Here is a 19,732-nt window from a genome sequence, read left to right as displayed (position 1 = left end):
CACAATAAGATACATGTTTGTTAAAAAAGAAAAGAAACCAAGCAAGTAGGTCCTAGATATGCCCCAGGCACAGCATGGATGCAGAAGAACCTCAGGTCTTTGTATCTTTGATCATCCAAATAATGTTGCACTAATAATGGTTGAAACAAAAATGGGTTTCATGTTAAGTGAATATAAAAATTCAGTTAGCCATATCAATCATTCCCCATTATTGAGATGTTTATGCTGGGGACCTAAAGTATCTTTTGGGTTTCTTGAGCTCTTAAATATGTCAGTAACATCCACATTGAAGAGAACTGCATCTATTTCATTTTATGGTAGCTACTGTAGCACTCTATATACGTTTCCATAATAGGACATGACATCCCTTCTCTTACTATCACGGAGTGTCTCAAGTATGTGCATATTTTACACAGATTAAATAGCAGTATCTTGACCTACCAAGTTTTTCAGATTTGTAAATTATTGAGTAAATATTTTTGTGATGATCCTAATTATTGTTGTTAATGTCTCTGCATTGAATGATAACTTGTAGCTATTTTGCCAAAATATTCAGACCTGAGAGTTCACACCTTTTCCTTTGGAATTGCAGAGTTTGAACTTAGTTGATGAAAGAGAATAAGCAGTTTATTTACCTTTGGGGGCAGGATGTTGAAAAAGAACTGGAGATCCAGATCAGCATGCGACAGGAGATGGAATTGGCTATGAAGATGCTGGAGAAGGATGTCTGTGAGAAGCAGGACGCCCTGGTGTCTCTGCGACAGCAGCTGGATGATCTCAGGGCTCTCAAGCATGAACTTGCCTTTAAGCTGCAGGTAGGGGGAATAAGAGGAATAGGCTCATTGGCTCTCCAAGATCCCTGGGCTTCCCAGAGTCGCATCTCATTTTGAGGCTAGCTGCCAATAAACCACTTTAAGAATCAGACCATTGCAGGGTCCCGTGTTGCTGTTCTGGAAAGCCATGGTCACTTTTCAGATTGTAATGGGAAAGGGGGTCTGTTACATCCATAAGATAATTTCTACTCTCCAGCCTAACCTGCCAACTGAGTTCTGTATTCCATTAGCTTTTATACTGAAATGTGATAAATTGATGAACCTTCTGATGTTCATTTTCGTGGCAAAGATGCTTACAGCAATATTAATTTTAAACATTGCTTTTTGTTTCTTCTCCATCAGGAAATTAACTGGTATACAAATATATGAGCATTTCTATTTCTCTATCTCCCACTTACTCGTAAGGTTCAAGAGGCCTGTGTGATTTATTTCAGGACTTTATGTTATATGTACATCACTCATACTTCTTTTCCGTAACAGAGTTCAGACTTAGGAGTGAAACAGAAAAGTGAATTAAACAGTCGCTTGGAAGAGAAGACTAATCAGATGGCTGCTACCATCAAACAACTCGAACAAAGGTAAAAGTGCTGTTTCTTTAGTGAAACACTTGGGGCTTTTAGTGCTGGAAGTAAGAGAAGTGTGCTCTGCATTTGGCAAACAAAGTGTATGAGATTCTCCCAATTTAACACCAGGCATGCTGGTAGAAAGCCAGTTAAATTTTGTGTTTCTCTAAGATGTCACTGAAAACATTTTTAAGAAACATATCAGCCTCTTGTGACTGTTTTGAACAGCAGAACAGTAACCCTCTTCCATCATCCCATTTCAGTGTCATGTTGGAGGAGGGATAACCTGTGAGGATGAAAGCACTTTTAAATATGTTTACAGTTGTTATTTTCTTCTTCATCATTGAAGTCTCGGAATGTGTTGGTGCTAGTGATGTCAGGGGTACTGAGGGCCCTTCTAATGCTTTAGCTCCTTTCTCTCCTCCCCACCATCTCCCTCTTGTCTCTCCTTTCTTCTGAGCAGTTCTGTGTGCCCACTGTCACCCCTGCCCGCTATCTTAAATTTATCTGTCTCCAGCTCTGTCCCCTCTGGAGACCAGTCTTGGGTTTTCGTCTTCTGACTGGCTGTTTCAACTGGTACCTACAATTCAGTCTGCCCGAAACACGTCCTCTTGTGAAGGAGTTGTGGCACCCACGGTCATTCTGTGTTGCCAGCCCGTGATGCCACCTTTAACACCCACTGGTCACCCTTCTTTTACTTGAGCAAAACTACACAGTTGCTGGTCCCTGCACATGCTTCCACTTTCCCCATCCATTCCTTCCCTAGTGGACCCACCAACTAGAAATGCCCTTCCTCTTCCCACTCCCTTGTTCTTGACATACATTTTTTACATTCAGACTCAAATGCCACCTCTCCAAAGCTTCCTCTGATACCTCTCTGATAACAGTAATCTACCCATTTGCCCTTGTTGGAATTCCCAGAGCCTTATATCCATACCTGCCCATAATGCTTACTTCTCACTTTCTGCCTCACGTTACAGCCATGTGTGTGTGTGCGCGTGCGTGTGTGTGCGTGTGTGTGTGTGTGTGTGTGTGCGCGCGTGTGTACCTTCTGATGAGAGTGTGAGTTCTCAGGGTTAGTTAATGAATTTTTTAAGTTCCCTCGTTGGATCTGCCTCAGTGCCATGAAACATGCGAGATGTTCACTTAGCTGGTGCGTGAATGAAAGGATGAATGGGTTACTTCTTTTATTCAGATGATGCTTGACCAGGGGATGGTCCTAAATGGCACTGCATATTAATGGTAACTCACAAGTTAATTGCAAATGAGCAAATAAGTTTGAAACTTCTGGTTTAACTGGTTTTTAATAAAAGAGTATCAGGTCTAACTAGACATTCTCTAAGTGCTTGCTCATGAGCACTTACATGTTTATGATTTAACAGATTAATTTTGGTGTTCATAAGTTGTATTTTTGAAATGTGCAAATTATTTTTTGATAGTTTTTTGACGTGGCACTTAAAGTAGACAGAACTAAAACAATGACTTCCTTCTTCATATATTAAGCTGACTTTTTCTCTTGTTATTTTTGTCTTTCCCGTTTATTCATTTTCTCATTCCCCTTTCACTCCATTTTTATTTTTATCTTACTAATTTAGTGAAAAGGATTTGGTGAAACAGGCAAAGACCTTAAATAGTGCAGCGAATAAACTGATCCCCAAACATCATTAGGCACTTTGCAAGTGGTCACCTCGCAAGTCTGACGTACAACTTAATTGTAAAGAAAGAAATCTGGAAGTTACTACATTTAGGCTCTGATTCTACATAAAATATCACCAAAAATTGACTTTGAATTTGTTGGGACTTTAAAAAAAAAGAAAGGAAAAAAAAACCAGTTTGATATATAGGCTGTGGGTTTTTTTCTTTATTTTCTCCCCAGAGTTAGAAACCTTAGTATAAGTTCTCAATTAATTGCCAAATAAACTTTGAGAAATTACTTCTGAGTTGACCGATAAACACACCATTTAAAAAACACACACACAAGAAAAGCCTAGGGAATTAATTAAAACCCAGTGTGCAGATTTTATTGATGCCTTTACAAGCAGTCCCTGACCATATCAGATTCTAGGTGCATTGTGTGTACCAGCAAGCCTGCTCGGCCACTGCGACGTAGTGAACAGGAGGTGACAGCGTATGGACTAGCACTCTCCTAAAATAGCTCTGTGTCTCCTAGGCCCTGGCCCCTTTCCATTTCTGTTGTGTAGGTTTACTCCCCAAGCCACGGATAAGTACTTAGCATCTCACTACAGTTCTATTCTCAGTAACCAAGATTGCTTGCAACTTTTTTGCCTTAGTGACTTTGGGGGGGGAGGGGGTGGGAAACCCGCATCATTACATTTCTTTAAAGTACATAGAGATAAAGGTAGTGATTAGGTAACTTATGATAACGTAATAATGTGGAAGCTTGGAAAACCCTCCTAATATTTGTCATCTTCTACCTCTGCCATTTTCCTGCAGTGCCACTTCCTATTTAGGTAGCTCAGAGAGAACAATTTTAATGAAAAACTCGTCTATTAAAAAAAACAAAACAAAAAAAACACACAAAAAAAAAACACTACACAATTTTCAAATCTATCTTGCTTTTCCTTTTGAAGCAAAGACAACAAGGTATAGACATGAGTGATGGTTCCCCACCTGTCATTCCTTGCTGGAAACATTGACTTAAGAGCTTCTATTACTTTCTGTTCAGATGGGGATTTGCTAGTCTGTAGGAAACTAACTATCTAATTTTATTAGAAAACCATCTCAAGGTAGGAAATAGATACATAATAAACTCTTTATTATTATTTAGTCTAAAAACAAACATTCCCAGTAGATAACCACAAGAGTGATTAATTAGCAGGGCTTCTTTTTCTAAGTGACCCCAGATCTACCCCTTTCTAGGCTTTGCATTGTAAATAATCCTATAAATACTTGGATTTTTTTTTTAATGACTTTTGATATGGGGGAACAGGCTGTACATAAGCCTTCATTCCTTCAAAAAGTCTTGACAAAAAAATGTTTTTTTTCTCATTTTGGTATGATTTGCAGCATTTCAGCTGCTTAGGTGGGAACAAAGATAACCCCCCTTTGCTTCCAGCTTTTGAAACTCTTTACCTTCTTCTTGGAAAAACCAGAATTAAGAGAGTAAGATAGATTTCACTTGTGCTTCTATAGGTCCTTACAGACTTGAACCAAAGTCAAGTCAAAGAGCATATGACTAACCTCATGGAATATCCTGTGCTCTTGAACTTATTTTAGTTCTTATAATTTTGCACCTGTTCTTATCTTCATCAACCTTTTGTGGTGATGAATTGCCTTTTCTATGAGCATTTGGGAGGAGTGCTCAAACACGAAAATAAAACATTTTAAAGACTACAGATAGCATGCTTTCAAATTCTATTATATAGAGCCCCAGAGGTTTCACCTTTTAGAACATGCTTCTTTATAGGTGCAAAGTTATGGGATATATAGAAGAAAACATTCATTAGAATTCTCCAGAGAATACGATCAGGAATCTTACATAGGCCCGGTGCTGAGTTGTTTGTCCACTTAGTCTCACACAACCTGGTGGGAATGGAAAAGGAAAGAGATGGCCAAACTCTGGCAAAGGCTTTTCCTTATAGAAACACCTGAAAAGCGTTGGTAAGGGTTAATGTGTAATGTCCGTGATTTAATATAATTTGTGGTTTAGGGAAAGGACCAGGAACATGTTCTAATTCCACATATAATAAGGTAGTTGCCCATTTGCAAGTTCCAGTTATGTGTGTAAAGCAGAAATATGAAGTACCAAACCTATTAGGAAATAAACACAAACAAAAGGTGGATTTGACTTTAATTACTGTGTACTTGAGGTTGGCTTTGGATATGGATTTTCTAAAAAGTGATGTTTTATTGTTTATCATCTAATGGCTGTAAACTGTAGTACTAGAATAAAAAAAAAATTGGAAAATCAACTTTTCCTCTGCCTGGTTCACCTTCATCTTACTTTTCGTTGGAATTTGTTTCTTCTCCATCTTTTTTCCTCCATATAATTTCTTCCCCTGTGTCCTGCAAAGCTTTTGTCCCCCCCAACCCCACCCCACCCCGCCACGTCTCTCCATGCCTTCTTCCTTGGGTTGCTTTATTTTGTGTTGTAAACTTGGTCTTCCTCCCCACCATGGCTTTTGTTTTTTATCACAAGTTCATGTGGCTCACATCCAGATTGCGCCAGGCTGAGCGAGACCGCCAGTCTGCTGAGTTGGACAACCGGCTGTTCAAGCAGGACTTCGGAGACAAGATAAACAGTCTGCAGCTGGAAGTGGAGGAGCTCACCAGGCAGCGGTGAAGAGAGGGCAGCAGGAGTTGACAGGGTGGTCGTGGGTAATTCTAAGGCTAGCCGCAAGATTAGGAGGTCCCAGGATCCAGCCCCCTCTGTTCTGTCTTTGTAATGTCCTTTCTCTGGAATTAGATTCAGAAAGCTTCACCTGTATCAACATTTCCAAATCTTGTCAACATGCTTTGCAACCAAAGAATTAGGAAATTAGAATTCAAGGTCCCAAATAAATAGAAAGGAGTAAGAGAATTAATAGCCAACCTAACACTAATAATGGTATTTCCTAAATTTTTACTGTGTGCAGAAACTTCACAAAGTACTTCACAGGCTTTCTGTCCTAACATCTTCCCATCAACCCTATTAGTAGTTGACCATATTACCCCCCATTTTCAGATGAAATTAAAGCTTAGATGGGTTCAGTTTGTCCAGATTGACACAGTGCAGCTATTCAGTGGCAGCATTCTCAAAGCCTGTCTCTCTCTTGACTCCCAAGTCCTTAACAACTCTTCCATATTATCTGTCAAATGAGACTCAATTCTCTGCAGAAGCCACTGACTTCAAACAAAGAGAACTTTGTTGTTAGATATAAAAGCACATGGCTACTAAGGACATTAGTGGCTGATGATGTAACTGGGCATTGAACACATAACTGTAAAGAGAGACCAGCTAATTAAAACGAAATGGGACTACAGTGTTAGTGCTTTCATATTGTTTCTTGTTGAAAATTGGTAAATACTGTCTTTCATTATAGCAAATCCTACTAATTGCCATTCAGTTGACCACAACTCTTTATTAACAGTTAATATTAGGAGCACCTGGGTGGCTCAGTCGGTTAAGTGGCCAACTTCAACTCAGGTCATGATCTCACGGTTCATGGGTTCGAGCCCCGCATTGGGCTCTGTGCTGACAGGTCAGAGCCTGGAGCCTGCTTCGGATTCTGTGTCTCCCTCTCTCTCTCTCTCTCTCTCTGCCCCTCTGCCACTGGTGCTCTGTTTCTCTCTGTCTCTCAAAAATAAATAAATGTTAAAGAAATATTGTAAGACTCTTAAAAAAAAAGAGTTAATATTAATACTGATATTCAGAGAGTGGTGACCCTTGGGTACTAGGAGATCTTAAAGTACATTCTTAATTACCCAAGAAAGATTTTAAAAGTATCTGTATTTTAGTGTTACTGGTTTTACTGTATTATATTTTAACACCTTAAAACCTGATTGCCCATATATATCTGGTATCCTTTTATTAATCAAGTATGAAAATGTAATTGCTGAGCTTTAGGAAAAGGGTTGGGTGTTCTTTAGAAATTATGAGTGCAGAAACCCAAATTTTCATCCTTTTCCTCTCCCATCTGTCCCAGGCACCAGCTTGAGTTAGAGCTAAAACAGGAAAGAGAAAGAAGGTTACAAAACAACAGAAACATCCCAGGAAAGGGCTTTCAGAAGCCAGAACCCAAAACGGTAATATTTGTTATTCCCTTATTCATTTACTTAATTTTTAGAGGCTACTTCGATGGGCTGGACAGTTTTCTCTCCTGGAACATGAGCTTAATTGCTGTGGCCTTGAGTATGTAGATGGCAGACAAGACCTGGGGTAAACACAAGGCCTTGATTCTCAGTCTGTCTCTGGACACTCTCTCTGACTTGATTTCATTTGGAAAAGAAGATTAATAACCATGATTTCCAGTGACCCTCTTAATCCCTTTCGCTCTAAGATTGTTTTGGTATCTTAACAAAAACTGGTGTTCCTTGGGATTCTACTGGCTAAAATCTTCAATAATATGTTATAGTAATTTTTCCCCACCCTGATTTTCCATTTAACAGAATTGTCTTAAATATGGATTTGCTTCTGTATACCGTTTTCAGAATCATGAGGATTCCAGTTTTACTTTTCTTGGGAAATTAGAAGAGGGAACATAGAGTGATTAAAGAGCAAGAGTAGACATATCTACAGGACAGTCTTAGGAGTGAGACTCCCAGCTCCTGTAGTGGTTAGAAAGCTAAAATGGAAAAGTCCATCCCTGGGATCCATGAAACGGGAGCCAATGTCATTAAATAATAAAATCAGAAACGTATGAAATACATTTTCTGTCAAAGACAAACACAGGGAAAAAATTATCTTCTTTGTTTACATCATATATAACAAAGCAGGACAAATTTATAAGCTTCTTAATTTAAAATTGCTAGAGAAAGAGATGCTAATTTGCTGGAGAGCAGAAAATAATGGTAAATAGAAATTTATTATGTAGTAGTATTCACTGCAATTTAAAGTGTACAAAATACCACTCCTTTTGTAGCATGCCAACTTCATTATTTTAGTTTAGCAAACATAAAATCTACTTAGAAGGGCTTATAGAGATTTACTTAAATTCTTGGCCTTTTTTACCCTGCTTTTCCAATGAGGCCTTAAGTTTCTCAATCTGGAATTGTCCTGTGGTAGGGGTTCCAGGAGTGTAAATGTTGCATTAACCTCCTTTCCTTGACACTTGAGTGGTCTAAGAATGTGCATTCTATTTTTGGAGGCTGATGGACAGCAGCTCAAGGCAGACAGCAGTGTCCACAGAAAGAATTTGTCACTGAAAACTGCCTAGGCAGGGCTTACACACTTTGGTAGAGTGGATGTTTGGAACTTTACATTGGTCCTTCAAAATACAAAACTCAAGTGTCTAGGCTATGCAAGTTGTTACGGTGTTGTGGCAGCTGCTTGACTGAGTGTCCACAGGGTTATAGTCTGCTATAGATGGCCATGCTTGGTTTTACCAGTTATCCAGAGCTCAGTGGGGAGTGGGAGGTGAAGATATATAGAGACAGACAGAAGTAACTAACATACCCTAAGCAGTAACTGATACCTTGAGCTCACTTTGCAAGTAAATAGGATATATTCTGAATTTTATTTGAATTGCAAGAGTTAAGGAGAATACCTACTCTGAAAATCATTTGTTGCAAACCCTATCAGAATAATTTGTTAAGAAAGTAATTAGAGCAAAGAATGAGGAAATATTCTGGAAGGTAAATTCCTTCCATATAATAATAAAGCTGCTTAGTGTTATGCCTAAGCTAAGTCAATACAGAAGAAAATGTCTGCAGCATCATCACTGCTTAGCATTCTGAATAATTAATATACTGGGCTGTTTTCTTTTGGCAGGATGGGAAGCACAGAATTCAAGAGGAAAATGCTAAACTTAAAAAGCCCCTGGACGAAAGCCACAGGTGTTTGTTAATAAAATACTAAGATATAAATGTATTTTGGGTGGAAAGAGGGACCTTTCGGTACATATGGGCAATGGCACTGACCAGACACTGACTTGTAATAGTAATACTCCAGCAAGTTATTTCAAAGGGGGCATGAACAAGTCAAGCAGAGAGCACGTATTAAAACCAAACCCATTTAGTCCATTTTAGAAGAAAGCAGGGTAATAATCAAGCTGTCCTCCGACTCTCCCCCTGGTTAGTCCTCAAACTCACATGATCACTTCAAAGATTATGTTTCATCTTTACTGGGTCGGCATCACAAAGGAACGAAGTACGAGTCATAGCATTTCTCAGGGTCTTTAGTGTACTTGAGTAGGACTTGTTTCTACTTGTGAGCTAGTGGAGGGCAGCTATGTTTCACCTAAATCCTCTCATTTCCCTCGTGTCCTTTCTCTTAAGGGTCTCAAACAGCCTAACTCTTTGTCTTTTTCTTAACTCTTCATCTGATTTGCTCACTATGAAAAGTATTAGGATAGTATCAAGGAAATGAACTTTTAACAATTATTTTAGCAAGTAAAAATAAAATACTACACAGTGCCACTGCATTAAAAAACAAAGGTGGTTCCATCCACAATGTGGATGGAACTGGAGAGTGTGATGCTAAGTGAAATAAGCCATACAGAGAAAGACAGATACCATATGTTTTCACTCTTATGTGGATCCTGAGAAACTTAACAGAAACCCTTGGAGGAGGAGAAGGAAAAAAAAAAAAAAAGAGGTTAGAGTGGGAGACAGCCAAAGCATAAGAGACTCTTAAAAACTGAGAACAGGGGCGCCTGGGTGGCTCGGTTGGGCGTCCGACTTCAGCTCAGGTCACGATCTCGCGGTCCGTGAGTTCGAGCCCCGCGTCGGGCTCTGGGCTGATGGCTCAGAGCCTGGAGCCTGCTTCCAATTCTGTGTCTCCCTCTCTCTTTGTCCCTCCCCCGTTCATGTTCTGTCTCTCTCTGTCTCAAAAATAAATAAACATTAAAAAAAAAAAAACTGAGAACAAACTGAGGGTTGATGGGGGGTGGGAGGGAGGGGAGGGTGGGTGATGGGTATTGAGGAGGGCACCTTTTGGGATGAGCACTGGGTGTTGTATGGAAACCAATTTGACAATAAATTTCATATATTGAAAAAATAAAATAATAAAATAAAATAAAATAAAATAAAAACAAAGGTGGTCCAACTGTATAACATTCTGGACAAGCCAAAACCATGGAGACAGTGATTGCCAGGGGTTAGGGGATATGCATGGATAAGCACAGTAAAAATTTTTTAGGACAGTGAAAATACTCCTATGGTATTGTAATGCTAGATACATGTCTTACATTTGTCCAAACCCATAGAATGTACAACACCAAGAGTGAACCCTAATGTAAACTGCAGACTTTGGGTAGTTATGACATGTTAGTGTAGGTTTGCTGATTGTAACATTGTCTACCCCCTCCCCCCCTTCTCTGTTACAGAATGTAGATATTGGGGGAGCATGGGGGGCCGGTAAAGTATATTGGAAATACTTTCTGGGAAATGTCGGTACTTTCTGCTCAGTTTTTCTGTGAACCTAAAACTGCTCCAAAATTCACTCTGTTACAACAACAACAACAACAACAACAACAGCAAAGGTTAATAACAAGAAAGACACCACAGTGGGGGTTGGAGAGAACAATGCAGTGTACATTTTTGGCAGCTGTCCCTGTCTAGGCTTTGATGCCTCAAGAATAAGGCCGTGTGTCACCTGAGCAAAGTAGCTGCTGGAGAAGATAAATCAGAGTCCCAACAGTAGACTGATTATGCAGGCACTTGGCCTCCAAAGCCAGAATGATTCCAAAGCCTTTAAGTTTACTCCCAAAGAGAGCATGGTCTGATGTAGGACTAACCTTAAACTACCCCACAGATCAGTATGGGCCACAGAAAGGAACTAGAAAGGCTATAAAATTAACAAGGACTTAAAAGAGCCTTTCAGAATCGGCCCCATTCCAGCCTAAAACCAAGTACTTTACAATCAGGAGGACCTTATATGCCAGGTTTTGATTTAGGCCCTGGGAATATAAGACAAGACTACCTTATGTCTGTGTCACGTCACATTCATTATTTCCTTAACATTTTAATTCTTAGGAAAGTTTAATCATCTGTTCCTACTTTACAGATGCGAAAACTGAGGAGCAGAGAGGCAAGGTGGCACACCTAAGTTGCCTCTACTTACCATGTCTTCTGTGTATAAGTCCTTTGTCTAAAGCAGCTCCCAGATCCTGAACTACAGTCCTAAAACATACCCAGGTTTCTTGGGATTACGGTCCAAGGAACAGCTGAGAACCTGGTCACTCTGGTGGTCACCCTGCCACTCGATGGAAGAGAACTGGAGCCACTGTGGATGTGTGGTGCATTATCCCCAGAACTGTGACAATCTCATCCATTCTCTCCCTCATTAATTTGCTAAAGTTCACATCTTAAGAATATTTGGAAGAGGGGATTAATACGTGACATATAATAGGTTTCTATAATATTAGAAAAAAGAAACTTAAAATGTATAGCATTGGCCATTGGAGTTTTATAGGCTGGGATACAAGTGCTAACTATTTTCTTGGCAGTAAAAAGAAAACAACAAATGTAACTCCAAATCCATTTTTAAACAGGAACCATAATGTAGGTCAAGGATCAGATTCTAGTAATAGGTTTAACTACAAAAATTGCTTCTCCTTGGAGGTTAAGATTAATAATTATGTCAGTCCCAACAACATAAAAGAACCATGGTAATGCTTTTTCTTTGCTTTTGAAATGATTCACATGGAAATATAATAAGTTGCTGTTTGTTACTGTTTTTAATTTTCCATTGTAGGCTGCCGTCTCCCCCTGCGAATGAACAGGTAACCGAGTCTCCTGTTCTCAAACGTCTCGTGTAAATGATGTAGTTGGCTGTCCCATTCCTAGCTGAACACAGGCGGCACAGGAAGTAGATGAATGCACACAGGCCTCTGTGCCCCGTCCTTTTAACAGTATCCTCAACAAACACGCATTGGCCTGAAACTCTCACAGGAAGTAGTACAGCTCTGAGCAATTTACTAAGGAAATGGCACGTCTCACTTCTTAGAAATTCTCTTTGACCTAAGAGAGTGCCTCCTCTTCCCTTAGTTTTCTCTTCTATAAAACAGAAAAAATACTTCTTGCTCACTTGGAAATAAACAAATATAAATGGTTGTAAGATACTTTGCATATATAATAGGATACGACAACCCATGAGAAAGAAGACACAGGCTGCTATGACTGAGTCACCCCTTTCATTTATCTGTTAGGAATTTAAAAAAAGAAAAAAAAAAGCAAAATAGAATATTGCTTTCTATTCCTGATGATATGATAGGAAAAGAGGGATGGGGCTTTTTAAAACTTCTTTCTTCATACTTGTATACTTGAATTTTCTTTTTATAACTGAAATCACATGTTACTTTATTATAAAAGTGAAAAGAGCTCCAAGGATAGTGATAGGATTAGTAGAGTTGTATTAAGGCGCAAGGACCGTATACAATTTGTCTCTTTAGTTTCCAGATAGCCTGTAGTGTGGTTGTGTTAATTTTGTAACTTAAAAAAAATGAGTATTCTGAAAGTATTCATGTTTCTGCGACCAAGAGAAACTAACTGGCTCAATATGTGGTTTAGGACCAGCCGCTGCTCTCTGCAAAGCCACAGATGTGTCAGCTGTGCCAGCAAGACGGCCGCCTTGCAAAGGTAACGATGCTGAGAACCAAACAGGTTCTTCACCAGGATGTCCGTTACACCACTAGTCCCTTTCAGTAACAGGGACTTTGCTGTGTAGAGGGCAGAGTGGGGAGAAAAAGCAAAAGGAGCAAGCATTTATTGTGTACCCATTTTTTTCAGTCATAGTATGTCATGTCAGTAAATCCCCATGAACACAAATACAAAGAATTTAAAACAAATTTATAAATGTTTATTGAGTGCCTGCTGTGTAGAATGTGCTATCTCGTGTGCTGGAGAAAGAGTAATGAGCAAAGCGTTGACCAAGTCCCTGTTGTAAAGCTTATCTCCTCTGTGACATCATTTTGTAGATGAACCTTGGGCTCAGAGATGTGAAGCACATTTCTCAAAGTTACTCAAGTCATAAGTGGCAAGGCCCAGCTGCAGCCTGACTTTGGCCCCAAAGTCTGTACTCTTCCAGTACTCCATCCTGCTTAGAACAAATCAGACAGTTTTGGGGAAGGGAGATTCTTTGAATTATTTGGAGAATCAGCCTCTGAGAGGGAAATGAGCTCTCTCCACCAAAACCACTTGTTTTCCCCTCGGATCCTCAAGGGTCTCTGCTTGAGCGCTTCCCCAGTTTGCTAGAGTAGGCAGAGTGAAGGAAGTGTTCAGATACAGCAAGTGTTCTGATAGCCAGGTCTTTGACCTGCTCATAGTAATATCCATCCCCCCACCCACATGTCATGTGGTCCCCAGTTCATAGATGTTCAAGAAATGGGCAAATGACTGTAAGAAACAAGTGCTTGGAAGAGATGAGGAAATGTGCCGAATTCTGCCTTTGCAGCCTCTATGCCACCCTTTGTGATCATGCTGAATTTTAACAAGCAAAACTATAATATGACCTAGTCTTAACGGAATCAGATAAAGATGAACTGCCTTTATAGAGTTGGAATTACAGAAATAATGTCTGTTTCTGGAAGAGAACCTAATTCTGGCTTTTCTAATTCTGCACAGTAACTACAATATGTCAGAGGAAAATTCCTCTCGGGCTTTCAAATAAAAGTGACCCCCTACCTCTGCTGCATCCTCAGGAAGGTGAATTGTTCGGGAGAAAGCAGCATTATTAACGGGGGGAATTACTCTTCACAGCCTTTACTAGGGACCCTTGGAGCTATGTGTGTGCCACCCTACCACACAGCCTTACCAGTGACACTGCCATAATGACCCACGTGCTGTCCCATTGCATGGCCACTAAATATTCAAAATGCTTAATAAAGAGACTGATTTCCCTATAAAGAGGATGTAGGGAAGCTGTGCTCCTGCTGCGCTGATATCCCAAAAGATATGTCTGTAGAGTATTACAGGGAAGCATTAAGCACATCAGTGTATTAAGAATTCTACTTTCACTTCATGCTCAGCAAGTTTTTTAATCCTAGGCTGGCTACCGCTACCCAGTCCATGGCTAGGTCACTCACTGCCTGCCCGCCTTGTTTGGAGTATTCTTAAGTACTTGCAAACTAATTTTAGAATTAGCCCACATAAAAGTGAATATAATGGGTGGGAACATTCTAAAAGTAAGCAATTTGTGTATTATTTGTTCTTTTGAATTCTGTGGCACTGCTTCTCTTCATTTAGATCTAAGAACTAGACAGACTTCCTTGTAGGCAGAAACTGTGTTTGGTCAGATACTATCTGGCACATAGCAGACATTAGTTAATAATTAGGTATTGAGCACTTACCATATTTGGCCTTTTCTGTTCCATGCATCTATATGCCCTGCTCCTCTATCCCCCACCTAACCTCCTCTTCTCCTTGTAGAATATGTGTAAGAACTGCAGAGGAACGTTCTGTGATGCCTGCTCAACAAATGAACTGCCTCTTCCCTCGAGTATCAAGCCTGAGCGAGTTTGCAATCCCTGCCATGAGCATCTGATGAAACAGTATTCCGCCAGCCCATCGTAAGACTGGAAGCCAAGGCCTGGACCAGTGTCTGTACCTGTGTTAGATGTCAAGATTTCCTAGAACCCAGACCTTAGAATCAACTCCAGAATTGATAGCAATGATTTAAATAAACCAGGTCCAGGGAGAAAAGGCAGTGAGTAGTTGGGGGTCCTGGAAATTTTGCTCATTTTCCCTAATGACTGTATGAATAAAAGTTACTCAGTTGAGCCCCTCTCTTCTAAATCTAAACAATCCCACCTTGAAGGCTTAATTCTGTAGCTTGTCTTTGGAGGGGCTATTCATTTTTATGAATAGTGATAATAATACTGGGGTGAATATAATAGGAGAGAGAGTCCAACAGATAAGAAAAGGAAAATGATTATCTCCCTCTATTGTGCAGATTCAAGGGGGAAAGATAAATGTTACCTGAGATCAAAATAATAGATATTATATATTTTCCCTGGGTGCTGCTAGACATAAACATTGTTTCCTCTTCACCCCCACTAACTACCTCTTTCAAGTATCTCTACCAAACTGTGAACCCAAACTCAGGGAAAAGAAATTAAAGAGTAATATAAATTTTGAATGTACTTAAAACAATATTATAATTTATTATAGTTTCAGGACCAGAAAGGCCCTGGGCTATAAATGTTTTCAATATCAGAAGAGAAACACTTGACAGTTTATCCACTTAATGACTTCAAAAGTAAATATCTGCCCTCTTCAGAATGTCCTACTAAAAAATAAGCCAACTCCCTTCCTCATCCTTCCCTGCTCTCCCAAGTCCTAAGGAAAATTGTAAGATATTTTAAAGATAGGGTTTGACTTTTGCAAGTAGTTATTGAAAGCAAAGCTAAGTTGCGTGTAAAACAAATTTGTCCATGTCTGAGAACAATTAGATCAAAATATTTATTAAATTTTCTTAAATAAGCGATACCTTATTCTGAGCCAAGAATTTGAACTGGTAGACAGGTTTCTTGGAAAACGTGACACTCAAACATCTCTTCATAACAAACCCTTTGGGGGAAAAGAGGAATGTGCTTTCCACAAGGGAAGGAAAGAAATGGTATATGCTATTTTGATTATGTTACATGTGCCTAGATTGTTTGATTCCAATTAAGACCTAAGAAGATACGATTCTGTAACTGGTTTAGAATTCTGGGGTGAAAACATCCTGGAACCATGATACTTGATAAATTCTGTCTCCTGAGAAGGGTTATAGCCTGGGAAAGAGTTGTTATTCAGGAAGTCTGGCTTGTTACATGGTGAAGTTGAGCTATAAGAGTACTAGGAAAGAATAAAATCTAATAGTCTTGTCTAGGTTGTTGACTGGTTTTTTTCCCTTTAAATATTTCTGTGTGTGTGTGTGTGTGCGTGGTTCTTCATTCGTCTTATTTTTGGCCACCTACATGTTTTCAGCACTGTTCTAAGTGCTACAGATAATATGGGGAATTATCCTAAACTAGCAAAAGTTATTTATAATTAGTTTTGAATTAAATTGAAAAGAGGCAGCTCTGTACATGGAATATGAGGAAGAATAATTAGCCACTGAGATTTTATTGAGACTTACACATAAGCTATTTAGCATTTTTTTCATGTTTTATTTTTTTAGAGAGAAAGCACTCAAGCAGGGGAGGGGCAGAGAGGCGGGGGGACAGAGGATCTGAAGCAGGCTCTGTGCTGACCACGGATGCAGGGCTCAAACTCATGATCCGTGAAATCACCACCTAAGCCGAAGTCTGACGCACAGCCAACTGAGCCACCCAGGCGCCCCAGCCCTTTCTCTTTTTTTTTTTTTTTAACATTTATTTATTTTTGAGACAGAGAGAGAGACAGAGCATGAACAGGGGGAGGGCCAGAGAGAGGGAGACACAGAATCTGAAGCAGGCTCCAGGCTCTGAGCTGTCAGCACAGAGCCTGATGCAGGGCTCGAACCCACGGACCTGAGATCGTGACCTGAGCGAAGTCGGACGCTCAACCGACTGAGCCACCCAGGCGCCTCGCCCTTTCTCTTTTTGAAACAAAGCTCCAACAATCTGTTATTAGTGTAGCTGTCAACAAAAGCAAGGAAACGAAGTCATGAAAGGCTTGACTTCATAGGTCTGTCTTCCTTAAAAACTGTTCTTTCCACTATTCACAGTAGCAACAAGAATCCCATTCTTAGGACTAAACAACCAGAGGCAGAAGACTTGTACACTGAAGACTATACAACACTGCCTAAAGAAATTAAAGATACCAACAAATAGAAGGACACTCCATGTTTATGAATTGGAGGACTTAATATCATTAAGATGTCAATACTACCCAAAACCATCTACAGATTCCAAGTATCCCTATCAAAAATACCCATATTTTTTGCAGAAATAGAAGCATTTGTCTTAAATTCATATGGAATCTCAGGGGACACCCAAATAGCCAAAACAATCTTGAAAAAGAACAAAGTTGGAGGTCTCACTTCTGAAGTCAAAACTCACTACAAAGCTACAGTGATCAAAACAACATGGTACTGGCATAAAGACCAAGACCAATGAAGTGAAAGAACTTAGAAATAAACCTTCACATATATGGACTAAAGATTTTTGAGATGGGTGCCAAGACCAAAAGGGGCTTAAAGGACAGTCTTCTCAACAAATTTGTTGACAAAAATTGGATGTCCACATGCCAAAAAAAAAAAAAAAAAAAGTGGGGCCTCTACTACATAATATACACAAATTAACTCAAAATTGTTCAAAGATCTAAACAAATGAGCTAGAACTAGAACTCATAGGAAAAAAAGAGGAAACAATTCATCACAACTATTTGGCAAAAATTTAGGTAAGACCCCAAAAGCACAGTTAACAACAAAAAATAACAGAGGTTGGACTTCATCAAAATTAACTTGTGGAGAAATTAGAACCCCTTGTGCATTGTTGGTAGCAGTGCAGCCACTGTGGAACAGTGTGATGGTTCCTGAAAAAATTAAAATTAAGACGTAATAGAGCAATTCCCCTTCTGGGTATACTGTAGTCAAAAGTGAAAGCAGGGGCTCAAAACACATTTATACACCTATGTTCACAGTATTATTTACAATAGCCAAAATGTGAAAAGCAACCCAAGTGTCCACTGACCAATGAAAGAATAAAATGCAGTAGATACATACAATGGAATATTATTCAGCCTTAGAAAGGAAGGAAATTGTGACATCTACTACTACATGCATGAGCCTTGAGGACATTATAAGTGAAACAAGCCAGCCATAGAAGGACATATGACTCCACTTGCAAGACTCCTTAGAGCAGTCGAATTCAGACACAGTAGAATTGTGGTTGCCAAAGGCTGAGGGAAGGGGAAAGTGGATACAGAATTTCGGTTGGGGAAGATGAATATGGGTTGGTACACAGCTCCCTCTGCTGAAAGGGCCTGGAAGCCAACACTTGGTAACAACGGGCACAACCCAGCATTCAATCTTTGTATGGAAACCAATTTGACAATAAATTTCATGTTAAAAAAAAAAAGTGGGGCGCCTGGGTGGCTCAGTCGGTTAAGCGTCCGACTTCAGCTCAGGTCGTGATCTCATGGGCTGTAAGTTCGAGCCCCGCTTCGGGCTCTGTGCTGACATCTCAGAGCCTGGAGCCTGCTTCAGATTTTGTGTCTCCCTCTCTTTCTGCCCCTCCCCCACTCATGCTCTGTCTCTCTCTGTCTCAGAAATAAACATTAAAAAAAAATTTTTTTTTAAATAAAATTTTAAAAAAGACAAAAGCTTGGTTTCTGAGGGGACTGGTGGCTCAGTCAGTTAAGCACCTGCCTTTGGCTCAGATCATGATCTCACGGTTTGGGAGTTCAAGCCCCACACTGGGCTCTCTGCTGTCAGCACAAAGCCCACTTCAGACCTTCCGTCCCCCTCTCTCTCTGCCCTTGTCCTGCTCATACTCTCTCAAAAATAAGAAATAAAAAGAAACTTAAGTTTGGTTTCTAATACCATTCTCCAATAAAAGGAACCAGGGCTCTTTGGAGAAATGGCTGATTCTAGGTCGGGGACATCTTGTAATACCAGAAAGTAAGGAAGTGGCATAAAAACCAAAAACAGTGGGAGCAACAAAATAACGTAATAAAGGATTATAAACCAAAACATAAAACTTTAGAGGAGTCCATATTGATATAAAAGATTAAATAAGTAAGGGAGAAGTGGCACATCTACACAGAATTACAAATGATTTATGTAGCTACTATTCCTCAAGAAGATGGAACTTCCTGCTTCTTCAATGTGGGCCATGCTTAGTAACTTGCTTCAAAAAAGTATGATATAGAAAGAAATAAGAGGAAATTTATAGTCACTTAGCAAACTCTATGTTGGCAAGATCATGAAAACTGATGCCTGTGATAAGTCACGCTTAGAACGTGAATCTTTCACAAGGTGTAGTGAAATGGCACCTTTGTGTTCTTCCTCCCCAAATCCTATAACCCCAGTCTAACCAGGAGAAAAACCTCAGAAGACTCCAATTGAGGGACATTCTACAAAGTACCTGACCAGTGTACCTTAAAATTGTCAAGGTCATCCAAAATAAAAAAGTCTAAGATTAAAGAGCCACGATGACTAAATGTAATGTGCCCTGGGGACAAAAAGGATATGAAGAAAAAGCCAAAAAAAATCTGAAGTGTGGAATGTAGTTAATGGCAATGTACTAATGTTAGTTGTGACAAATCTGTAGCAATGTAAGAAGTCAACAGTAGTGAAACTAGGTGAGGTGCATATAGAAATTCTATTCTTGCAATATTTTTGTATACCAAAAACTATCCTGAAATTAAGTTTAAAAAAGGGTGTTTTCATACTCCTAACTATAGGTCTAACCTTACAGAACTTAATTTAACTCCCTAGATGTTATTTCCAAATAGAGTAAGAATTTTCCTCAGAATGAGGATTTTAAGTCAGATTTATACCTCAGAGTAAGTCAATAAAAATGTATGATGAAACTCTTAAAGGGAACTTAACCATTCTGTGAAAGGACTCAATGACAGACTAGTGATTTTGAAGTAGTTCTCAGGACCACTGTCTATTATAACCTCATTTCAGCTTTGCTCAACAGAAAATGTAGGCCTTTTTTAAGGAATTGTATTTCAGAAGTGACCATGTTTTGATTGATTATAAAACATCTTTCAAATAACTTAGCCTAATATATCCACTTAGAAGTCCCTCAGGTCAAATCTCAA

General features: G+C 39.5%; 1 protein-coding gene across 8 annotated transcripts in view; it reads left to right on the top strand.

Moving 5' to 3' along the window:
- RUFY3 (RUN and FYVE domain containing 3) overlaps positions 1 to 15,865 on the top strand; it is an 82,674-nt gene extending 66,809 nt beyond the window's left edge. For 3 of the 8 annotated variants that reach the window (XM_043572521.1, XM_043572523.1, XM_043572525.1), the window contains 8 exons: positions 648 to 815; positions 1,314 to 1,411; positions 5,576 to 5,695; positions 7,042 to 7,141; positions 8,826 to 8,890; positions 11,751 to 11,778; positions 12,566 to 12,634; positions 14,423 to 15,865. In XM_043572521.1, the coding sequence (XP_043428456.1) occupies positions 648 to 815; positions 1,314 to 1,411; positions 5,576 to 5,695; positions 7,042 to 7,141; positions 8,826 to 8,890; positions 11,751 to 11,778; positions 12,566 to 12,634; positions 14,423 to 14,566 (792 nt within the window). In that variant the 3' untranslated portion in view covers positions 14,567 to 15,865. Of the gene's footprint in view, positions 1 to 647; positions 816 to 1,313; positions 1,412 to 2,991; positions 5,329 to 5,575; positions 5,696 to 7,041; positions 7,142 to 8,825; positions 8,891 to 11,060; positions 11,664 to 11,750; positions 11,779 to 12,565; positions 12,635 to 14,422 lie in introns of those variants that run through there. The other 5 variants (XM_043572527.1, XM_043572528.1, XM_043572529.1 and 2 more) reach the window with 3 other exon arrangements.
- The last annotated feature ends 3,867 nt before the right edge of the window (positions 15,866 to 19,732 follow it).

This window comes from Prionailurus bengalensis, chromosome B1, assembly GCF_016509475.1.
Source record: "Prionailurus bengalensis isolate Pbe53 chromosome B1, Fcat_Pben_1.1_paternal_pri, whole genome shotgun sequence".
In the NCBI taxonomy this organism is placed as follows: Eukaryota; Metazoa; Chordata; class Mammalia; order Carnivora; family Felidae; genus Prionailurus; species Prionailurus bengalensis.
The sequence above is the reverse complement of the archived record's forward strand: the minus strand, read 5'-3'. Positions and strand labels throughout refer to the sequence as shown.